We start from the raw sequence: 25000 nt of genomic DNA, 5'->3' as shown, positions 1-25000 counted from the left end.
GTTTTTGCGTGTGTGTGTGTAAGTTTTTGTGTGTGTGCGTAAGTTTTCGTGTGTGTGTGTGTGTGTGTAAGTGTTTTTGTGTTTTTGTGTGAGTTATTATTTGTTTGTGTGTGTGTTTGTTTGTTCGTGTGTGTGTTTGTTTTTGTGTGTGTGTGTGTGTGTGTAAGTGTGTGTTTTTCACTGTTGGTATGCAGGCTTTTTTATTAGGGTGCATAATGGTGCATGTTTTTGTGTGTGTGTGTGTGTATGAGTGTGTTTGTATATTCATGTTTTGTTGTAAGTATTTACGTGTGTGTGTATTATTTCGTGTGTGTGTGTATATTTTTTTTTGTTCATGTATTTTTTTTTTTGGATGTTTAAGTTTTTGTGTGTGTGTGTGTGTGTGTGTTAGTTTTTGTGTGTGTGTGTTTGTTTTTTAGTGTGTGTGTATTTGTTAGTGTGTGTGTGTGTAATTTTTTGTGTATGTGTGTGTAAGTTTTTGTGAGTTTGTGGTAGTTTTTGTGTGTGTGTGTTATTTTTTTTTTTTCTAAGATTTTGCGTGTGTATATAATTTTTTTGTGTGTGTGTTTGATTTTGTGTGTGTGTGTGAGTGTTTGTGTGTGTGTGTAAGTTTTTTTGTTTGTTTTTTTTTTTTGTTCGTGTGTGTGTCAGTTTGTGTGTGTGTGTGTGTGTGTGTGTTTGTCAGTTTTTGTGTGTGTAAGTTTTGGCGTGTGTGTGTAAGTTTTGGTGTGTGTGTGTGTAAGTTTGTGTGTGTGTGTGTGTGTGTGTGTGTAAGTTTTTGTGCGTTTGTGTGTGTGAGTTTTTGTGTTTTTGTGTTAGTGTTTGTGTTTGTGTGTGTGTGTGTGTAAGTTTTTGTGTGTGTGTAAGTTTTTGCATGTGTTTGTTTGAGTTTTTTTTTTTTTCTGTTTTATTTTTTTTTGTATGTGTCTGTGTGTGTGTGTGTGTTATTTTGTGTGTGTGTGGATGTTTTTTCGTGTGTGTGTGTGAGTTTTAGTGTGTGTGTTTGTTTGTTATTTTTTTGTGTTTGTGTTTGTGTGTAATTTTTTGTGTGAATGTAATTTTTTGTGTGCATGTAAGTGTTCGTGTGATTTTGTATGTTTTTGTGTGTGTGTGTGTGTGTGTGTTTGTTTGTGTGTGTGTGTGTGTGTGTGTGTATTTTGTTGCTTGTGTGTTTAATTTTTCGTGTGTGTGTGTGTGTGTGTATTTGTTCGTGTGATTGTTTTTTTTTTTGTGTGTGTGTATTTTTTTTCTTGTTTTTTTCATTGTCATTTTTGTTGTTTTTATTTGTTTTGAGTGTGTGTGTGTATGTTTTTTTTCGTGTGTGAGTGAGTTTTTTTGTGTTCATGTGTAAGTTTTTGTATGTGTTTGTGTGTGTGTGTGTAATTTTTTGTGTGTGTTTCATTTTTGGCGTGTGTGTGTGAGTTTTAGTGTTTTTGTGTGTGTTTGTTTTGTGTGTGTGTGTGTGTGTGTGTGTAAGTTTTTGTGTGCATGTAAGTTTTTGTGTGCATGTAAGTTTTCGTGTGCATGTGTAAGTTTTTGTGTGCTTCCCAAATCATAATTTTCTGAAAGGACACACCTATGAAAGGCTAAGAAATCTAGCTTAGAAAAGTCAAAAATAGCAAATTAACCATCCCAAATCATAGGTTTCAGTCAACACACACCTACGAATGGCTATGAAATCCTGCTCAGAAAAGTCAAAAAATATCAGCCCACACACCCCCAAATCATAGGTTTCAGACATCACACACCTACGAAAGACTAAGAAATCCGGTTATGAAAAGTCAGAAATAGCAAATTACATATCCCAAATCATAGGTTTCAGACAACACTCACCTATGAACAGCTAAGAAACCTAGCTCAGAAAAGTCAAAAATAGCAAACTAGTCATCCCAAACTATATGTTTCAGACAACAAACACCTATGAAAGGCTAAGAAATCCAGCTCAGAAAAGTCAAAAGTAGCAATCCATCCACCCCAAATCATAGGTTTCAGACACTACACACCTATGAAAGACTAAGAAATCCAACTCAGAAAAGCCTGAAATAGCAACCCACACATCCCAAATCATAGGTTTCAGACACCACACACCTACGAAAGACTAAGAAATCCGGTTATGAAAAGTCGGAAATAGCAAATTACACATTCCAAACTATTGGTTTCAGACAACATTCACCTACGAAATACTAGAAAACCTTAGCTCAGAAAAGCCTGAAATAGCAAACTACACAAACCAAATCATAATGTTCTGACAACACATACCTATGAAAGGCTAAGAAACCTAGCTAAGAAAAGTCGAAAATAGCAATCTACACATCCCAAATCATAGGTTTCAGACACTACACACCTATGAAAGACTAAGAAATCCAACTCAGAAAAGCCCGAAATAGTAATTTACATATCCCAAATCATAAGTTTCAGACAGCATTCACCTACGTAATACTAAGAAACCTTAGCTCAGAAAAGTCTGAAATAGCCAACTACTCATCCCAAACTCGAAGTTTCAGACAACAAACACCTATGAGTGACTAAGAATCCTAGCTCTGAAAAGTCCAAAAAGCAAACTACACCTCCCAAATCATAATTTTCTGAAAGGACACACATATGATAGGCTAAGAAATCTAGCTCAGAAAAGTCAAAAATAGCAAACTAGTCATCCCAAACTATAGGTTTCAGACAACAAACACCTATGAAAGGCTAAGAAATCCAGCTCAGAAAAGTCAAAAGTAGCAATCCACCCATCCCAAATCATAGGTTTCATAGAACACACTTCTATGAAAGACTAAGAAATTCAGCTCAGAAAAGTCAAAAATAGCAAACTACATATCCCAAATCAGCGGTTTCAGTCAACACACACCAACAAAAGACTAAGAAACCTAGCTCAGAAAAGTCAAAAATAGCAAACTATTCATCCCAGACTATTGGTTTCAGACAACATTCACCTACGAAATACTAGAAAACCTTAGCTCAGATAAGCCTGAAATAGCAAACTATACATCCTAAATCATAATTTTCTGACAATGCATACCTATGAAAGGCTAAGAAATCCAGCTCAGAAAAGTCAAAAATAGCAAACTACATATCCCAAATCATAAGTTTCACTCAACACACACCGACGAAAGGCTAAGAAACCTAGCTCATAAAAGCCTGAAATAGCAAACTACTCATCCCAAACTATTGGTTTCAGACAACATTCACCTAGGAAATACAAGTAAACCTAAGCTCAGACAAGCCAGAAGTAGCAAACTACACAACCCAAATCAAATGATTCATACAAAACACATCAACGAAAGACGGGTGCTCGGGGAGAGCCTGTGAGGGTCTGTGGGTCCCTTGAGGGTCGGGGGTCCTTGGGGCGCTCGGGGGGACCTTTGGGGACCGGTGGATGGGCTTGGGGGGGCCGGGGATGGCAGTTGGGGGTCTGGGTAGGCGTGTGGGGTGACGGGAGGGTCTTTGGGTGCCTGAGGGACATTTGGGGACCGGTGGAGGGCCTTTGGGACCCCGTTGGTCCTTTGGGAGCTCGATGTGCCTTTGGGGGACCCGGGGATGGCATTTGGGGGTCTGGGTGGGCCTTTGGGGCGCCGGTGGCCCTTTGGGCGCTTGGGGAGCCTTTGAGTGTCCGGGGGGACAGTTGGGAGCCTGGGGGACATTTGGGGCCTGGGGATGGCCTTTGGGGGTCTGGGTGGGCCTTTGGGGGCGCCGGTGGCCATTTGGGAGTTTGGGGGGCTTTGAGGACCGGGGGCTTCCTTCGGGGTTGGGGTAGGAGGATTGGAACCCTTTGGGGTTGGGTTAGAGGACCTCACAACACTGTTCAAATGAAACTTGTGTATTATAACGACCACAGAGTTTCACCATTAAATTCTCTTCTAAAATCTCTTCAAAAATCTTCTTTTAAAATGTCTCTATCTGTTTCGCCGAAATAGTTCCATAACCTGTCTAAAACGGTTTCGCCCAAATAATCACTAAACGTAAATTCAGCGTGTTCCTTTGTTATTGGCATCTCTGTGCTAACGCATTTCAAATTAATAGGAAACCTTCTCGCGCGCTAAAACAATTCATCGCTAAGATATTTCTTGCCTAATTGTTTCCATGGCCTTTGGTTATTAATATCCTTTGGAGTTCGACCAGTAGAACTGTTCCCGAGGCAAAGACATTAATGATTTGGATCTATTCCTGGAGAAATGTTTCTAGGCGAAAATTTTTAAAGTCTGACAGATGATGTCATTGATTGATTGATCTGTCAAGAAAGGGGAAATTAATTTGTTGTTTCTAAGGGGAATTATTGATTCACGATAGGTGAATTGAGGTCGACAGCACAGGTGTTCTGACTCGTGACAGCACCACGTGGTTTATGGTTTTCACATTGAGAAAGTTCCTGTTTTTTAAAATTCACACTGACAAAAACCAAAAAAACATACAAAAATGTGAGAAAGTTCCTGTTTTTCAAATTCTCACTGACAAAAACCATAAAACATCCATAATTTGATGTTGACATCAGATAAAAACATAAAATAAATCGAACAACACACATAACCATCCATGAAAACAACCATAAATGTTACAAAATTCATGTTTTTTCAAGTGAGAAAATTCCTGTTTTTTCATTCTCACTGAGAAAACCATAAACCACGTGGTGATCGTCACGCTGGTACCCCCTCCTCTACTAATGACCCTGAAAGATGGGATAATGAGTGGCTTCAGTTGTTTTTCTTATTGGCTGGATTTTCTCCAGTACACTCTTCCGTACAGAAATTTACCAACTATTTCCTCAGTGGTTAAGTTAATTTGTAACAAATAGCAGAAAAACACAATTTGTAAAGCCCAAAACATAAGGATTATCGCACCCGCGCCGACTAGCCTATAGCTCATTTTTAACGGCAGTTCAAGTTTTTTATTAAATAAAAAAAAACAAGTTTCTTCAACTGAAAGAAAGCAGCAACATTAAAATTTAAAACAAACAGAAATTATTCCGTGTTCGGAAGGGGCTGCCCTCTCCGTAATTCCTCGCTCTTTACGTTAAAGATTGACTCTTTGTCACAACTGTGCTTTACAAAGTAATAAAACACTAGAGCGTAAAGAGCGAGGAATTGAGGAAGGGGCAGCCCCTTTCGTATACGAAATAATTTCTATTTGTTTTGTTTTAAAGTCGCTCCTTACTTTCAGAGGAAAAAAACTTGTTTTCTTATTTAATTTCTGATCCTTTTTCAAACAATAACGGGAAATCCATGATACACGACATGGTACCGACACAGCCATGATATTTTATTTAATTTTGTGCGGGGGGGGGCAGTCCCCCTTATAGGCGAAATAATTTCTGTTCTTTTTTCAGTTTTAATGTTTATCTTTACTTTTAGTTGCTTTTTTTATTTAATTTGTGACAGTTTTTCAAACAAGGATAGAAAATCCCCTCTCCTGGTACAAAAATTTCTCAATGAAAGTCCCCCACAAACTTTCCTTCCCACGGAAAACTCTTCCCGTGGAAAATCCCCACCCTGCAAAACCCCACCCTAAGAATCCCAAAAAAAATCCCACCTCAAAATCGCTCAAATTTTGGTGGTGAATCGTAATTCCTTGGCATAGTAGGAAAAACAGGATTGGTAAAGAATTACTATTATCAGCCTTAACAAAGACAGGTTCTCTAAATAATCATATAGAAGGCACAAAACCCATGATTGAAAGAAACACCCGATACCGACTAGCCAGGTACCGATACGATCAATACCGATACACCCGATACCGCTTACAGCCCTTTCCCCAGGGACCATGGAGGGTCATATCCTCACCAAAGACATAGTTATTGAACCTTTGGACTATGCTGAACAAAATGTCTATCTAACAATTTGATCAGACGACTTGGGGGGAGGGGAGGGTAACTAATTGCCCTCTAATCTTTTTGGTCATTTAGAAAGGGCACTAGAACTTTTAAAAGTCAACATTTTTATAAATATAAGCTTGAAACCTCTATAGCAAGGTTCTCTGATACGCTGAATCTGATGGTGTGATTTTTATTAAGGCCCTTGACTTTTAAGGGGTGTTTCCCCCCTTTTTCATAAATCAGGCAAATTTTATCAGGATCGCATCCTTTGATGGGTAAAATTAAACTTAACGAAACTTCTATATTTGGAATCAGCACAATAAACCCATTCTTTTGATGTATCTATTGATATCAAAGTTCCATTGTTTAGGGTTTCGGTTACTATTAGGTCGCGTCGCTCCTTACTTACAGTTCGTTACCATAAACTGTTTGTTCAGGCTTGAAAGCTGAAATATTTATATAAATATAAAGTTCGTAAAAAATGACTTTCGCCCCTTCTTAAGCAAATCCTTTTTGATAATGAAGAAACTCAGATAACAACATTTCCTAAGTCATTTTTACACTTCCATGTTGCAACTTGTCACTACTGTCAAAAATGGTATTACGTTTACTATCAAAAAGTAAACACATTGAGAAAACCAAGGAAACCATGCGTATCATGGAACAGTCAAAACAAGCCAAATAGCAACTGGGTTTAATACTATAGAATCTGCAAAAACAAAAAAAAAACAAAAAAAAACTTTAAAGGAAGAAGAACGGGTTTCTTAATCATGGATTTAGAATAGTCGAGTTCATAGGAACTTCAAGAAACTACTCTAGGGAGGGAGTAAGCCCGTGTTTCCTCTCTGGGGCTGTATTTGATGTTATCGGAGAGTGAACAGTGAACATTATAAACTAATCATCGAAGTCCTCTTTTATTGGTAGAAGGAGAGAATAATGTAAATTCCTTTCAAATGATTTGCAGGAGGGTTAAAACTGATTCTTGGCGTTTTAGTGGTCATTCTAAGAACTAGGAGTCGAGTGCAAAAGGGTTGAATTTTTTTTTTTTTTTTTTTTTTTTATCTCTCAGTCTCAGTAAAATAAACGAAAATAAAAGGGGGCCCTAACCTATGCATCTTTAATCGGATGTAGTTTAAAAACCCTACCTCCATGCATGAATAATTGTCTAAAAGGTAAATAAAAAGTGTGGTACAGAGAAGTCACTAAAAGTCGTGATATTACAATATACAGGTTCAGAGATTCACTCCAAGTCACGTCTGAACAAAATGGTTATCTCAAAATTTTGATCGGGTGACTGGGAAAAAATGAGCCTGGGAGGGGGCCTAGTTGCCCCCCATTTTTTTGTTCACTTAAAAGCGTCACTAAAAATTTTGATTTCCGCTTAATTGAGCTCTCACGTGATATTCTAGGCCCACCGGGTCGATACAATTATCCCTGGCAAATAAAACAAACAAATAACCCCGCATCTTTCTTATGGCAAAAAATGGATACGTCAGCATTTTTTAATAGAGGAGCTTGAAACCTCTACGGTGGAGTTCTCTTATACACTGAATCTGATGGTGTGATTTTCATTAAGGTTCTTTAACTTTTGGGGGGTGTTTCCCCCTTTTTTAATATCAGGCAAATTTTCTCAGGCGCGTAACTTTGATGAAACTTATATATTTGAAATCAGCATAAAAATCTGATTCGTTTGATGTATCTATTGGTTTCAAAATTCCGTTTTTAGAGTTTCGATTACTATTGAGCCGGGCAACTCCTTACTTACAGTTCGTAACCACGAACTGTGATAGTGTTAAATGGAATTGCAATCACATAGTCGGGTTACAAAAGTTGTCTTATAATCGTTCTTGTCATTTAGCTTACATAACTTTCAAATTTCTTGTTACGTTATCTTCTCCATTGTGTATTACAATATGAGAATGCATATACATTAGATCTGAGGATGGGCTGAGACTAAGGATGGAGTCGCAAAACTACTCATCTAAACAAATAGACCTCTCTAAAGAGTCCTAATTGAAATTGACACTGACTTCCAAGGAGAAGCAAAAAAGGATAAAAATACTTTTACATGTGATATAAAAAAGGAAATTTCTGCTGAAGAAAATTATATTTATAAATCTTTCACGAAAAATTGGTGAAAACCTTAAACATCTGCAATTCAACTCATTGCGTAAATAAGTATTTATATCCGTTTCTCGCCTAAACTCGAGCTTTTGTCCGTGATTCTTCTTTTTGCAAACAGGAAACTGCCACATCCTTCAGATCTAAATTGTGTAATTAATTTGCGTTTCTTGTTCAATAGATTTTTAATTCAATTACTGTTACTGTATGCAGACGCATAAAAAAAACATAATGAAAAACTTGAATACTAAAATACTCTAAGTGAATTAATAGTGATAAAAACATTTTATTATTATTTTCTTAGTAGAAGGAAATTTCCTTAGTAACAGTTTGCTTAGTTCTTATTTAAAAAAAAAGAATTTTTTAAGCTCTTAGTAACACATGGTTGAAGTATGTGAATAAAAATACTCAAGGTGAATAAAGAGCAAAATAAGCATTTCATTGCTATCTTCTTAGCAAGAGAAACTATCCTTAGTAACACTTTCCTTAGATCTTACGCTAAAAAGTTCTTAATTACGCGTAATGGAAGTGCGCCACACGTCAAATAACAACTACCGCCTAAAGATTTGAACTCATTGCCGTCAATTAGGTGGGGGGATGGATTTTTCACCCACCTCCCCCAGGATTTTGAACACTATTTTTTTGGTATTTTCAATGAGAACAGGCTTTTTTGCATTATCATTGAAAAACTGAAAAAGCAGCAACCATTACCCCCATGTATAAAAAATACATTCCCCCCCCCCAAAAAAAAAAATTGACGCCCCTGTGTAGGCCAGATGGTGCTGTGTGAGTGACCGTTAGACGAAGACAAATTAATTCATTTTTGTCTTGGCTATTTTCATATCTTTTAGTTGTATATATTCTATTTTCACCTTTTTATAGACAAATCAGTACTTCTGCGTTATACCCACTCTTTTATATACTGCTAGTTTGGTTAATGCTAATGAAATAAAATAAAATCGGATGAATATATAGTAGTTTAGAAACAAATTTGGGCTATATATTTGCACATTAGGGGGGGGGGGCAAAGCATAGCATATATTAAATACTTAACCTAACCTAGGTACCTCCCCTCCCCCAGAAAAAAACAAAAACAAAACAAAAAACAACACTTTAAATATCGTATACGCAGTTAAAACCACGCTATACATCTACAGCAGTGTGTTGAATCATCCCGTAAAACGGGTTTGCTCCAAGCGTCTTGAGTTTCACTTGACTTACTTTGACTTAAGGCTCCTGCCACGTTGGGGGTGGCGTAGAGAGCGTCGCAACTCTTCTCCTCCAGGCTGACTGATCTACTGCTATTGATGGGGTCTCAGTGACAGCAATGTTAGCCATCTCAATGAATTTGTTGAGGTTATCATTCTACCTTGTCTGAGGCCTGCCCCTCAAGCGAGACCAGCCATAATCTTTATCGCCAAAATTGTAGATTTTTCAGGCTTGGGTTGTCGTCATGCTCAAGTGGTACCTAAACGACCTAAAAGGATTGCAGACCATTTTGTCAAAGAACATTCCATTGGAGTTTAGGATGAACTGCTTTATGTTACTTACAAAACTATTCCGCCAGAGTCCGTCGATCTGGTAGAGCGTTTCCATCTGGAAGACGTCTATCATTTCAAGGAGTGACGATTTGAGAAACCAGGTTTCTACTGCAGGGAGGAGGACAGAACCTACGGATGCATTGTAAATTCGCATCTTCTTGCGCCTAGATATATGCGGCATTCTCCAGAGATTGTTGAGCCTTCCGACGATAGACGAGGCTTTAGAAACTCGGCTGCACACCTCTTCCTCTATAGAGCCTTCATTAGACAGCACGGAGCCAAGATAAGTGAAGTTCTTTATAACTTCAACAGGAGCTCCGCAAACACTTCTGGTCTCAGGGGGCGAGACTGGGCTTGGGGGCTCAATTGCCATTATCTTCGTCTTAAGCCAGTTTATTTTCAGCCCCGCTTTTGCTGCCTCTTCCTGTAGGACTTCCAGAGTGTCAGTCAACTGGTCAATCGAGTCAGCAACGAGACCAATATCATCTGCAAAGTCAGCGTCCGTCAGAACGCGATTTCCATACTGCAGACCAAAGGGCAGGCGATTTGTTGTTCGTGTTATGACATGGTCTATCACGCAATTGAACAGTTCCGGGGCGGCGGCACACCCTTGTCGTGCACCGGTTTTGATGCCGAATGTCGTGCTCCGTGTGGAGCCAAAGTGGCATCGCCGGTCCAGCATACTTCAGGAGCTCAGCAGATATTCCACATATGCCTGCCGCTTTGTGGTTCTTCAAACGTTTTACTGCTGTGTAGATTTCTGATGACGAGAAAGGAGTTTCTGTGTCACTTGTTAGCAGTTCGTGGGTGTTAGCGGCTAGGCTGATGAGTTCCTGGTCAGTCTACACTATAGCTTCGGCGTTGAGGAGGCCCGAGAAGTGGTCTTTCCATTGACTGAGCTGGGCAGCTTCGTCACTGAGTGGCTGGCCATCCCCAGAGACAACACATGCAACCGAGGGGGCTATTTCTCCTGTTAGATCACGGAGATGCTTGTAGAGACTGCCAGCGTCACCTTTCTTTGCTGCGCCGTCTAGCTCATGTGCCTTCCTTTCCACATACAGTTTCATGTCTCGCTGTATCGGTTTTTTGTAGACACCATTAAGGCTTCTATAGGTGGTCATGTCTCACACTAATCTCGCCTTGCGTCTATATTGTATGAAGTCAAGCGTATCCGACTGAATCCACGCTTTATTAGCACGCTTTTACTGACCAACATTTGCTGTCGCTGATTCAAGACATTCTTTTTGAACGAGAGCAATGCGTTTTCACAACTTTCAAATGGCAGGAGTGCGTCGAAGCGGTTCGAGACATCAATAGCTCATTTCGACCTTATCTTCTTATCGCAGAGGCGAGAGACATCGATCTTGGCTGGTCTTGGTTCTGAGCGATGGGCTTTGAGCCCTAGTCGCAAGTTAGCGTCAACGAGGCCATGGTCAGTGTTGCCAATCTCAGCTGACCTATACGTCCTGCAGTTACTGATCGAAGACCTCTATCTTTGTGACACGATGATGTAGTCGATCATTTTTTTGGTATGGCCGTCATTGCTGTACCATGTATATTTGTGAATGTCCTTCCTTGCAAACGTGGTATTAGTAATCACAAGGTTTTGCATGTTGCAGAGCTGTAGAAGCCTTAGACCATTGTCATTTAAGGAATCCGGAGTAACTGGTCCAATGACTTGTCGCCATAAGTGATGGCTGTCGCTCACAGTTGCATTAAGGTCATCCAGGAGAATGACAATACCGTGCCGAGATTTCTTAGACGATTTATTCGTCAAGGCAGAGTTGAAAATATCCTCTATTTCGGTTTCAGCTTTCTTTGTCGAGGTATAAAAAACAAGGACCATAATTTTTCCTTGCTTGTGATTGAGTCGAGCATTAGCGATTCTATCCGAGACGGGAGTGAAAGACAATAGACACTTCTTGGATTTGTCATCAAGAACTAGTCCGACTCCATTTCTTCTGGTGGTTGTCTGGCCAGACCAGAGAAGGTAGTATCCCTCACCTATGGGATCATTTCCATTCCCGACTAGGTGGGTTTCTGTTATTCCAGCAATAGAGATGCGGAATCGCTTCAGTTCCATCACCAGAAGCGTCTTAGCTCCGGGAAAATTTAATGTCAATACATTCCAGGTGGCAATTCGGAGGCCACCTTGGTCAATAAGATTCAAACGCTGGTCATTTCTCAGTCCAGGGGCAAGCAAGGGTCGTGATGGGATAAAAGAAGGTTGGTCATCCGAGGCAGTTGCTAAGCTATTCGTTGCAATGGGTTTCGGGTGGAGGGTTGCAAGCCCAACCAACCCTAGGCCTAGATTCTGATTAGAGCCAGGATTTACCTGTATACTGAGAATCCTGGAGTGGGCTCCACCCAATTCATGAGGTTGAGGCCACCCTGATCGGAGCGTTTAGTTAGGGGAAACCCCGTATCCAGAGGTACGTGGTCAGCAGACATGGTCTGCATCATTCCGGACGAGCTCCATTCACCTCTTGAGTTTCAGATACGGTATAAAAAGAGTGGGTATAACGAAGAAGTACCGACAACTATCCTGACAGTAGACAATTTAAAAACCATAAGCCAATGTAAAAAAGCACAAACTAGAAATTACGAACGGAAGATAGTGTTTTAAACTGACACAAATTTTATGGGTTCTAGAGGTAAAATAACTTTCTTGTTCAATTTAATTGCGACTCTTTTCCATGCAATTACTATACTACAATGAAAACTACTACTAACGAACTATTGCCGCAAAAAACAGTCCGAGGGCAATACAGTACGCTCCTCCTCCTTCTCCACAATCTGTTCAAACCATCACTCTTTACCGCTTCCCTTGGAGTTCTAGTTTCTTTTAAATTCTTTCTTTTGAATTCTTCCCATCGAATTCCCAGACGATCTACTTTTCGCTTGGCCCCAGGTGGATGGCCAAGAACCGTGATTTTTGGCAATATGGCATCCGTAAAACGTGACATTGGTATCTTAAAATTTTAAAATTAGTATCTAAAAAGGAGATACAATTGTATGTTCGTAGAGTTTATAGCTTGATATAAGCTCAGTCAAACGAGAACCTAACACTATCCCTAGATAATTCCTCCAGAAAGCATCTTATCTGTCTTTATTTCGAAACATCTACCTTCCAACGACGTTCTTGACTACTCTCAACGATATGACTTCTAATAGTTTAATCTCTGTGGGAAGAATTTTATCGTTTTGTATATCTTATATTATTAACTGAATCCACGTCTTATACAACTGTATCCACCAACTTTACTAATGATGCTACCCAGGTAAGTAAAGCTATCCACTTGATGGATTTTCTTGCTGCCTAATACCACCCCTTTGTCATAATTTATTCCTGGTCTAAGCGACTTAGTCTGCTAAACATTAATTTTTAAACATATTATCACATCCTGAATTCTCAAAACCTTCAAAAAGACATTATGTTTGCCAACATTTTTAACATTAAGTTTACTAATAGCTATAACTGCAAGTGTCTGAACCCTCAGACCCCATTAATCCCCAGTTTTGTATATTGTGAACGCGCATTTGTTTCAGTTGATAGAATATATTTAGTGAACATCTAATCATTGCACGGTCTACCAACTACCAGATAAGTGTATTAAGAAGATGATTGCTACGAATTGGAATAATATTGCTACGGTTATGGTAAGAATTGAAGTTATTAGTGGGTTTGGTGTGAAATCTGGAGTTAAACAGGCTTATGTCATATCCCTGTTTATGTGAATTATTTTTATGTACTTTGTCTTAATGAATTCTGGAAAGACTATAGGGGGGGGGGGGTATGGTATCAAATAAAAAGATGAAACTCTCCAAGTCTTAGATTACGCAGACAATTAACTGTGCTACATAAAAGTGTTAGCAAACTGAATGAGGCTTTGGAGGTTTCGAGAATTCAGGATGTGATAATATGTTTGAAAATTAATGTTTAGCAGACTAAGTCGCTTAGACCAGGAATAAATTATGACAAAGGGGTGGTATTAGGCAGCAAGAAAATCCATCAAGTGGATAGCTTTACTTACCTGGGTAACATCATTAGTAAAGTTGGCGGATGCAGTTGTATAAGACGTGGATTCAGTTAATAATATAGGTATAAAGAGACTGGGGAGGTTCCTGACGATGGGTATAGAACATAGAGAAAGGTTTTTTGAAGTTTAGGGATGAGGGCGATAGTTCACTAGCCTAGATTATACTTTTGTGCCAATTTAAGTTTGTATGAATGTGTCTTTGTTTTTGTGATCACGGCCCTTTGGGCTTTTGTGTCAATAAATTCTATTCTATAAGACTAATACTAACTTTAATACCTACCTTAATCGTAGCCGTAGTAATATTATCCTAGTTCATAGCAACCATCTCTTTAATATACTTATTTAGTAAACCATGCAAGGATGGGGATTCACTAAATCTATTCTATCAACTGAAACAAATGCCCGTTCATAATGTACAAAACCGAGGATTAATGGAGCCAGATGATTCAGACACTTGCAATTATAGCTGCTATAGTACTAATATAATTTTTACAATATTAATCTAATTACCACAATTCTTTCTCTCAGCATTCCCGACCATAGAGACTTTCGGGGGGGGGGGTGGTTTATATGAGGATTTATTTGTATTTATGGTACTATCCCATTATCCGGACCTCTCAAAAAAGTCAAGTTTGGGTAATGCTAATGAAATAAAATAGAATGAATATATAATATTTAGAAATAAATTTGGGCTATATATTTGCACATTAGGGGGGGGGGGGGGGGTAAAGCATTTTAAATTTACAATATATAACCTCGGTACCTCCCTCCCCCGAAAAACCAAAAAAAAAACACAGTTTATTATTGTATAAGCAATGAAAACCTTGCTATCATTGCCTGCTCTACAACAGTTAAGACAGCACAAAACGGGTTTTATCATTGCTAGTGTATAGTGATTAAGCCGAGAGGCCCTGATAATGGGATAGAACCGTTTTTATTGTATGTTAGTTTTTGTCTATTTATCGAATAATGTATATCTATTTAGTGTGAAAATTGGGTCAACGCATTCTCTCTCCCTTCTAAAACGACACTGTTCTTCTCTTAGAATGTTATCTACAGCATATCTTAATCTAAAATAAGTATCATAGTGTCACGTAATTTGCTTCGTACAGATATCAAGCTAAAGCCACTATAATTACCAGTCACTCTGGTCACCTTTCTTATAAAGGGGTTTAATTAAAACTTTCCTAAAATGGCTGTGTACTTCTCCTTTATCAAAAATAATTTTCATAATCTTCAGGATCTTATCCCTCGCTTTATAACCACCAAATAAAAAAAAAAAAACTGATTAAACCAAATAAAAAAACTATTTATTTGGAACATAAATACCAGGTTATCATCCTCTGAGGCCTTATAATTTTACAAAGCTATTAGTTTATCCTTAGCACGTAATTGCTATAATATACAATATTATTTGAATCAAACAGATAGCATTTCGACTTCTAAAATACGTTTAAAACCCTAGGTGAGTACAACGATTCCGTATGGTGAAAGTACATCAAGCAAAAATTATACTGAATTATATATATATATATATATATATATATATATATATATATATATATATATATATATATATATATATATATATATATATATAAAAAAAAAAAAAAAAAAAAAAAAAAATATATATATATATATATATATATATATATATATATATATATATATATATATATATATATATATATATATATATATATATATATATATATATATATATATATATATATATATATATATATATGTATATATATAAAAGAACTCTTGAAGTACAACACAAATTTGAGCTTTAGCACCCAATCTAACAACAGAGGTCCATAAGCTTCACCAAGACGTAATAGAAAAAGATTCTCTTTACGAATAAAATCCCACATAAATTCAATCATAATAATTCAATTCCTTTACATATTTATTTTGGTACTTATATATTATACTGATCACACTGTTGATCTTGATCTGTTTAAAACCGCTTTCTGTATGCACTCGGAGATAATCAGCTTAGCCTGAGTGAGATAAACTATTATGCAGGTATATTTCAATTAAATATTTATTATATAGAGTTGGCAAGGCCGTACCCAGGATTTCTTTTCGGAGGGGGTTTATCTCAAAGATTTTCTTTCGGGGGGGAGGGGGTTAGACAAAAAAAATATAAAAAGGCATACAAAATTTGTTTATATCCATTTTTGTTACGTTTTTACGAGTCAAAAAAACATTTCGGGAGGGGTAAAAACCCCCCTAACCCTCCCCCCTCTGGGTACGGCCTTGAGAGTTGGTTATGTTAGGTATTTAACATAATGCGTTCTGGACCGCCTGATTTTCATAATTCTCGTTTGCATTTTCCATAATTTTGTTACTGAAGCACTATATTTTCATCAGATTTGTGTAAAGTATTTGGAACATAAATTCAAGAAGCCTTTTCCTGGTGTCTCGTTACTAACAGAGTTAGCAATGTATATGTCAACAATGACTTCTCTATGGGGTCTTCCGGGAGGGCCAAAGCTTATCGTGTGAACTTTTTATTCTCAGGCCAGTGAACAGCCAATCACTGGGACTTGCGATATTAGAGAGTCGGGGCCAAGTGTATACTTGGAATGGCAGTCCACATTTCGCCTTCGTCTTAGTTAGTTGTTCTTGTTCAACCTTATTTTCTCTGTGTGTGTATTCTCACGTTATTCAATAAAGACCATATACCGACGTTTATTGACTATCTCCGAATTTACGTAAACCGTTACATCTGCCAATATATAAAAGGCATATAGATAAAGAAGTAGACAGCAGTTTAGAGAGTGGTGGCAAGCGGTTGAAACTAGTGGAGCATATATCACTAGTGGAAAACCTCCAAGTAACATTTGAGTGACTGATATAAGTACTTACGACGACATCTTACGCTAAATACTGGCAACATATTGACGAGCTATTTCGCCCGCTACCAAAATTGCTTGTGATATTGAGCTGCAAATACTGCAAAAGACTGATTAATAAGACATCGAAACGTTACGAGCTATTGAACTTTCGACTATTCAAAGCGCCTTCTTGAAAAACACTTTCTTTTAAATGAACATTTTGAAATAGGCTGTTACACAGTGCCTAATATAACATGGATTTCCTCGCGATAGCTTTTACCTACTAATTAAAATTTCTACAACTGAGAGTCTCTGGTTGATTTCTACCTTCGCTTAGCCATTCTACGTTTGGTGTTTTCTTTTACCTGATTTTATACAGTCGACGTGTGATCTACATTTGACAGTTTCCAACCAAAATTTAACATTTTGAATTCGATGATCGAAAATTAATTCTCAATTGTGACTCCATTTGACGCTAGTGATTAAAATTGAGACCAACTACAAGTGAATTTGGGACAGACGACCTTTCGTAAGTGATTTACACGGTTATACACCCAGTAAATTTTATCAGACCTTTGTTGTTAGAAGTGAAGTCTATTGCCCAAAATCTAGCGTCCGTAATTAAAGAACAGTGTTTAAAACCACATATTTAAATTTTTAGAGTCATTGCTTTTTCAAATTTTGATCTCAATATGTCAGTTTTTATTCCTATACTTGATCCTGCGGAAACTGCATATAACAAAAAGGTTGCTTTTGATTTTGTAAAACAGTGGAGGATAAATGGCAAATTTCCACCTCTTTTATTTGACTCAAATGATCCTGATTTCGATCAAGATGAACTTTATGACCACTTTCAAAAGATCAAGACATGGGTCGCAACAAACCCTCCAACTCCACCGAGCACCACCCCAATTAATCCTCCAATAGAACAGCCTCAACAGTCCCCAGGAATAGGATCGCTAATAGACCCTCTTTCAGAAATAACGCCAGTCACAAAGCCAGAAAGTAGAAAAATAATTGAGTTTGTTTCGCAGTTACAAAAATTTCAGTCTTGTTAAATTGGTCTGATTCAAGAGCTTTACACACCACATCACTTTTGGGCAATGGTTTGTTTCGCCCATTGTTTGAGGATCTGGATCCCTCGAGTATAAATTTGCCAAGTTTAAAACGTGGATTACTCGTAGCATATGCCCCAGGCAAAACAGTAGGCAAAATGGTTGCAGAGTTTGTAGGCGTGGTTCAATTTAAGAATGAAACGGTATATCTGTTCTATAGAAGAATACAAAAATTAGAAAGGTCATATAGAGTGTCCTTAGAAGCCACTGATGACGGTGTCGTCCTTGGAAGATTTGCTCTTAATTTATTTAAGGCGAGGATCAGACCGTCCCACAAACGGTACTTGTTAGAGTATAGTGCAGAAATTTTTTGTTTAGATGATGCGTACAAGGTTGCAAAACAATATGAACAGATAGAACAGATAGTGGGGGAAGGAGAGACGTCTTCTTCTTCCGATGAATATCTTTCTGCTATGACGAGGGTGAAACTTGGACTCAATGATGAAGGTTTTCAAGGTCGTGGGCGTGGAAGTGTTTGTGGTCGGGTAAGTTACGAGGGTAGGCAGTATGAAAATAGGGATACTGCTTATAAAAATGTACAGTGTTATTTTTGTAAGGAATATGGACATATTCGAGCCCAATGCGAAAGACTGAGTACTCGTAGAAGTGTTACTCCGGGAAACGAGTAGACCGACCAAAACTGGGGGAAATGATCTTTGCGTTTCTGACAAGAACCGAAAAAAGCGTTTAGATTGGGAGTTTTTTTTTATTTTTCCTAATGTGGATTACAGGGTAATTATCGGATGGGACATTTTGCATGCTCTGAATTCCACAATTGACCTCCATCAGTGCTGTAACTTACTTGAAGTACTTTTACTTCAAGTACTACTTAAGTAAAATTTTCAAGTACTTGTACTTGTACTTAAGTACAAATTCCACAGAGTACTTATTAATTTTAATTAATTAAAAAATTGCAGCTAATTATTACTTAAAGTTTCAAAAAAAAGTAAATTAATTTTTAAAATACATTACGAGGAACCGTTAAATTTTTTTTTTTTTTTTTTTTTTTTTGCAATTTTTTAATTTTCTTTTTTTGGTGGGTGTGTTTTTAGTTTAGTAATTGCTTTTTTTTTACGTTTACGTCGAGCGCATTTAATAATAATAAGAAAAAAGGTGTAAAAAAAAAAAATGGCTGACGCAGGCAAACAACAATTACCGTTTATTCTTCAAGGCAAATATTTTGCTGTAAAAGGACAAATCGAAAAAGATGGCGCACTTAGTGCATGGTGCAAGAACTGTCCCAACAGGGTTCTCAAAGGACACCTGCATGCACCTTCAAATTTCCACAAACTTGCGTGTAAGTCTCCTTGTCCTTTTTATGTCTGTTTGTACTTTTTTTCTCTCTTAAACTTTGACAGGTATCACCATACAGATAGCCCAGTAGTTTCCTTACAACACAACCTACACATCATACGCAATTTTAATCTGTTTGTTGTTTTGGTCTATTCGGATATCGTTCAGATTGGATTGAACAAACCTAGGCTAGAGTTGTGTAGCCTGGATCTCCTGTAGGCTAAGCTTACTGTTAATCCAGCATTATGAAATTAATGCACAATTTACCCCACACCTAGCTTGATTAACTTCACCTCAGGAGAAGAATGTTCAACGAACCAGAATGGGCCGAAATTAGTTGTGGTAGGCTAGGTGTCATTCAAAAGGGTCTCGGAACCAGCAACCAGCAGCTTTACATTTACGAAAACTAATGGATTGCTATGAGCCTTGGCTTCTCTGTGTTAATCTTGAGGCTAAGTTGTGTATTGAGATTGTTGTGTATGAGGCTGATTGGGATTGGAATAATGGTTATAGAATGTAGAATGCATATATAATTTTTGTTTTTGTGTGTGTTTTCCATTTGCAGAACTGCAGAACTTGCAGAACTTGCAGAACTTGCTAATTTGCAGAACTCAAAGGAAGTATCAAATTTTCTTGAACAAGTAGGCTAGCCTAGGCTATTTGATTAGGCTGAATATTTTAGCCATATGGATTGCTGAATGTTTTGAATGCATTGATAGTTAATAGTAGAGTCTAATGACAAATACACAATTTAGTTTAAGCATAGCCTAGGCTAATTCTAGAAAATACTGCCCAATCTTAAACACATGATCCTATAGGCCTTGTAGGATACAAAACCACTCAAACATAAATAGATTCAATCCCAGACATGTGCTGTAAAGAAAAAATAGGCTACTAGGGTTTGCTAACTTTTCTTTAAGCTTAATTTTCAGTATAAAAAAGTTTCTGAGATCAAATTGAGCTAATCCCAACAAGGTAATCTAAATCTATACATATGCAAGACTAAGAGCTTGCTTGGAAATATAGGCTCTATTTGAATCAAATTATGCTCGGTTGCTTGTCCAAAGTTAGTGATTATCCAAACACCAGGGGTGCTTGGATAATATACCCAGTTCTTCATCAGCAGCTGATGTGTATTACCAAATAAAGCTAGTTTAAAGAAAAATCAAACTGTTTTGTTAAGCCTAAAGGTGTATCTGGCTTTGTGGGGGACTAGACAAGGACATAGAAAATCTAATGGTATATTTCCTTTTTTTCTTTATCTGATTTCTCCCCTTTAATAAATATTAGAGCTAAAAATATGTTTTGCTATTACTAGGCCTAGACTAGTCTATCCTTACAAAGCCTATCTTTAGTCTACTGAAAATTTCATTTTCCTGACCTAGCCCCATTTTCCATTTCCTGACTTGAAGTAAATTCAAGTAATTGGAAGCATTGCATCAAGCCACACTGTCCATTGGGCTTGTATAGCCTAAGCTTAATAGGCTTGCCTGCTTGTGATCTACTGATCCATCCATAATTAATACACCAGCATTCAAACATTCAATTAGATTTTCATCCACAAATATATTGTCAATTAGTGTTGCAGATTTCCCAGTAACTCATGTAAGGATAGTTATCAGTGGATATAGAAAAGAAGAAATTACTAAATTGAGAAAATCTGGACAATCTGAACTTTTAAGGAAGTCAGTATTGAAATCTCCCATTTGCACTTTATATTTAGGTTCACTATTCAAATTTTCCATTAAATTCTCCATCTCCCTAATAAAAATTTCATTTTATGATATTTTATATACTAAACCAATGGTGATTTTTAGGTGATTTATATACTAAACCAACAACTATATTTTTTTTTATCACAATTACATATTGTTGTATAGTCTAACCTTTATTTTCTGGGTTCTAGGCATTTTGTTGAGATTGAGAAGCTAGTATAGCAGGAATGTTAATTTTTCCCATTAAATTTAATGTATTAATAGGGAAATCCTGAGACCTAGGCTATTTGTTACATAGGCCAGATATCCCAGGCTACATACCTTATTGTATTTTCAGTTAACCTGCTTCCAGTTTAACTGCAGCTCAACTAATGCCTGGATATGTCCATAAGCTATTTACAAGTTTGATGATAGGCTAGTTGTTATATTACTATGTTTCTATATTGCTAACAACTCAGTTTATTTCTGGACAAATTTTCGGTTGATGTTGATGTTTCAACGATGCTGCAGAAACATGAGGGTTCATTGCTTTTTTGCAGAGGATGGTCCAAGTTTAAGCTGCAAAAAGGTTTTCTATGGTGATCATTGTAATCGTTGAATCTGCAGTAATGTGAAGGTTTGTTGTTATTGTGAAGGATCCACCAAACCCAGTCAGGAACTCGTATTTTGAGACTATTGCCGGATACAAGCAAGTTCACCTAATGAGAGGATATGTCTCTAGTTAGTAAATGTCTGAAATGAGATTATTCCCAAGTAAAGGAACCTTCCACTCAGGAGGAGAATGTGAAGATCTCCTCCTGAGAGGTATATGGCTGTACCTGGGACCTGGGAATCATTTCATTTTGGGCATTCACTGACAAGCAGGTGACAAGGGACATATCCTCACATTAGGTGAACTTCCCTCTATCAGGTGATGGTCTCAAAGTAGTTGAGTTCCTGACTGACAAAACCAAACCATCAAACCTTCAGAAAGTGATGGTTCATTCATATTTGTTATACTTGTTATACTGCAGTTTCAATGTTCAGTGGATCCTGTGGAAAAGCAATGAGCCTTTGGATTTGATTCATATAGCAAAACTAAACATTATGTCTGATTTCAGACGGCTCATCCTTCAACCTATGTTGAATTCTCCAAAGTGAACACTGGGAAAAAAAGGAGGCGAGATGGAAATGAGCAGACCATTGATTCTGCTGATGAAGCAACCGATGAAAGCATCCCCGAGCCTAAGCAAGAGGATACACCTTTTTCTTTCTTTGAAAAAAAGAAATGTACGAAAAAAAGGGCTGATGAGTTGATTATGAATTACATAGTGTCTGACATGCGCCCACTCTCTACAGTGGAAAGTCATGCATTTAAGCAAATGATTCTGGGGATAAACCCAAGTATCGGACCGATAATGTCAAGGAAAACTCTGGCCGGTAAAATTGATGAGTCTCTGTTAATTGTAAAGAAAGAAATGATTCAGCTCTTTGAAAAAGTAGACTATGTCACTATGACGTGTGATATCTGGTCTTCTAATAATAAGAGCTTTATTGGAGTAACAGCTCATGTGTTAGATAGTCAAAACAAATTTGTGCCTATGGTGCTTGCAGTTAGAAGGTTTGCTGGAGCGCATACCTTCGACAGAATTTCAGACTTGCTGTTTGCAATATTTCGTGAATATGGTCTTGACAAGAATCTGAGCAAAATTCGGGCAATTGTAACAGACAATGCTTCAAACTTCGTCAAAGCTTTTAAGGAGTTAGGAAAATCAAAGGAGCAAGAATCCAGCTCTGAGTTTGCAACCAGTGAGAGTGACACACCTGATGAAGAAAGCATGGATTCCGAATCCGAAGAATTAGATGTTGTTGACGTTGGTAAGATCTTTGACAGGGTGAATGTGACTGATGTCGGGGAACCAGAATTGGGTTCTAGTGTCAATCCCAGAAGTGGTGCACAAGACCAAGATGAACTAGAAGCAGGGGTTAGAGGGACCTCTGATAGTTATTCTGATCTTCCCGACCGTATTGTTAACACAAATGATGACGATAGCGATATTTCTGAGCCCGAAGGGAATGATGGCAGATCGGACTCATTAGGTAATATAGGTATGTACTTACCTCCACACTTTCGCTGCTCTAGTCATACCCTGAACCTTTTGGCCACCACAGATGCCAAGTATGCTTCAAATACGGACGTGAGTTACAAAAGAAATCTGCAGAGTGTCAAGAGCAAGTGTCAGGGCTTATGGAATTCCCTAAGCCACAGCTCAAAAAACAATGACCTATTGAAAGAGGTCTTCGAAAAAAAGCTGATAAGACCCAACGCAACGAGATGGAATTCTGAATACGATGCACTGAAAAGAATTCTTGAGTGTCACATGGCTGGAAAGCTCTCAGCAGTGTGTGATGTCTTGAAAAAACCAAGATTCAAAACAAGTGAGCTTGAATTTCTTGCTGAGTACGTCTCAGTCCTTGAGCCCATAGCAATCGCCCTAGATATGCTTCAGGGTGAGGAGAAAGCCTATTTCGGGACTGTTCTCCCAACTATCAAGTGCTTGGAAAGGAAGTTGGTGAAGTTGCACCAAAGTGTCAAACTCACAAGGGTCTTAACCCAGACGCTGCTCGAAGGACTTGGAAAAAGATTTCCGTTTCTCAGTGGATCTCCAGCGGTTCATTCGGACTACCATCTTGCTACGTGGTCATTGCCGTTTTTCAAGGACAAGTTTGGGAAAGAAGAACACAAGGAACTGGTGCTGGGTTTGATGACAGAGGAGGCCATAACAATGAAGCAGAAAATGGGTGCCACTAGTGAAAAAAGCAGTGGCATAGTTCTTGAGAGATCTCCTGAGGCTTTTTTTGACTTTTCGGACGACGAATCAGGAACAAGCACTCAGCAACCAACTGTGGCAAATACGGTCAAGATCGAGATTCTGAGATATCTCAGTGATTCCCGAAAGACTCTCTCGATCTTACAAGAGTACCCGGCAGTCAATTCAGTGTTTCGGAAGTATAATTGTATGCTTCCTACATCGGCCCCAGTTGAGCGTCTCTTTTCGAAAGGTGGCATTATAATGAGTCCAAGGCGTAATTCCTTGGCGGACGGAAGGTTTGAGAGCCTCGTTTTGTTGAAAGCCAATGAGAAATTCAAGGTTTTTCAGCAAAATATGGACGTAGTTTGAGAGTTCGTTTTACTGTTTTGATGGTTTCCTTTTCAACCTATTTTAATGTCACCTTTTGAAAAGCAGATGTCAGAATCAGCTCCTTTTGCGAAACTGTCTTTGAAGAATGGCACTGAGCGACTGACTATATATAACGTATGTGGTAAGACGATTTTCTGACTGAGTGAATCGCTGGAAGATCCGTTGAGAACGGGATATTTATTTCCGTTTCTTTCCAGCTTTTTTTTTTTACCTTAATGATGTTGATAATGCTGGAAAAGTAGAGTTGGAAAAAACACACCTTTTCAATTTGATTCTGTTTTTGTACTCGTTCTTTAATATAAGAAATGAAACCATTAAGTTAACCTGAGTGTCAGTGGCGTAAGTGTGTGATTGTTGTGCTGGAAAGAGCCTCCCATGGAAGAATTCCCTTTTTTTTTTAGCTCAATAGTAATTTTAACATCATATAATTTGATTACTTGAAGTAGTACTTGAAGTTCTACTTAAGTACTATTTCAGACTACTTATTACTTGAACTACTTAAGTACAATTTTGGTGGATTACTTGATACTTGATACTTAAGTAAAAAAATTGATAGTACTTGGTACTTGTTACTTAAGTAAAAATTTGGAGTACTTGTTACAGCATTGACCTCCATACAAATACCATTACATTTGGTGGTTATCTTTAATGACGGGGACAAGGTAATAAAACTGCCTCGCCGCACGATTTTGGGAGAGTTTGAGGAAATTTCTAACGAATTAATTGAGACTGCTCAGGCAGATATAAAAATCTAAACCGAGAGACATTAATTAGGTTTAGACCATGAACATATAGGACAACTTCAGAGAAAAGGCGCCACATTAAAAACTTTAATTGGATACCTTGAGGTGATAGGAAAAAAGTCAAAGGCCTGTATAGCTACCCAGGGAAAGGGAGCTGGTTTGGATGTCCCGCGAGATGAGCTTGATGCCTTGTAGGAGAGTTATGATACACTGCAAGATGATATTGATGCCTCGTAGAGCAGGTTGCCGACTTAGAGAAAAGTGGCTGGTTTTAGTCTCCCACGAGTTAAGGTGGATGCCTCACGAGGTGATTTTGATGCACTGTGAGATGATATTGATGCCTCGCAGGGCGGTTTGGGTACCCAGGAAAGGGAGCTGGTTTGAATGTCCGGCGAGATGAGGTTGATGCCTCGCGGGATGGTTTTGATGCACTGCGAGATGGTTTGATGCCTCACAGGGCGGTTTGGCTACCCATGGAAATGGAGCTGGTTTTAATGTCCCGGGAGATGAGGTTGATGCCTCGTGGGATGGTTTTGATGCATTGCGAGATGGTATTGATGCCTCACGGGGCAGTTTGGCTACCCATGGAAAG

At 38.1% G+C, this 25000-nt stretch overlaps 2 protein-coding genes across 3 annotated transcripts in view; one reads left to right on the top strand and one right to left on the bottom strand.

Moving 5' to 3' along the window:
• Positions 1-25000, bottom strand: part of LOC148951301 (putative PDZ domain-containing protein PDZK1P1) — a 173403-nt gene that overhangs the window by 19868 nt on the left and 128535 nt on the right. The window lies entirely within an intron of this gene.
• LOC148951304 (uncharacterized) lies at positions 18604-23644 on the top strand. Its single transcript, XM_089090351.1, is given in 2 exon segments — positions 18604-18770; positions 21556-23644. Coding segments are annotated over 2 exon segments (2256 nt in total).

The sequence above is a fragment of the Artemia sp. Qi Xiang Cuo genome, chromosome 6, assembly GCF_049724085.1.
Source record: "Artemia sp. Qi Xiang Cuo chromosome 6, ASM4972408v1, whole genome shotgun sequence".
In the NCBI taxonomy this organism is placed as follows: domain Eukaryota; kingdom Metazoa; phylum Arthropoda; class Branchiopoda; order Anostraca; family Artemiidae; genus Artemia; species Artemia sp. Qi Xiang Cuo.
This window is presented reverse-complemented; position numbering and strand designations above follow the sequence as displayed.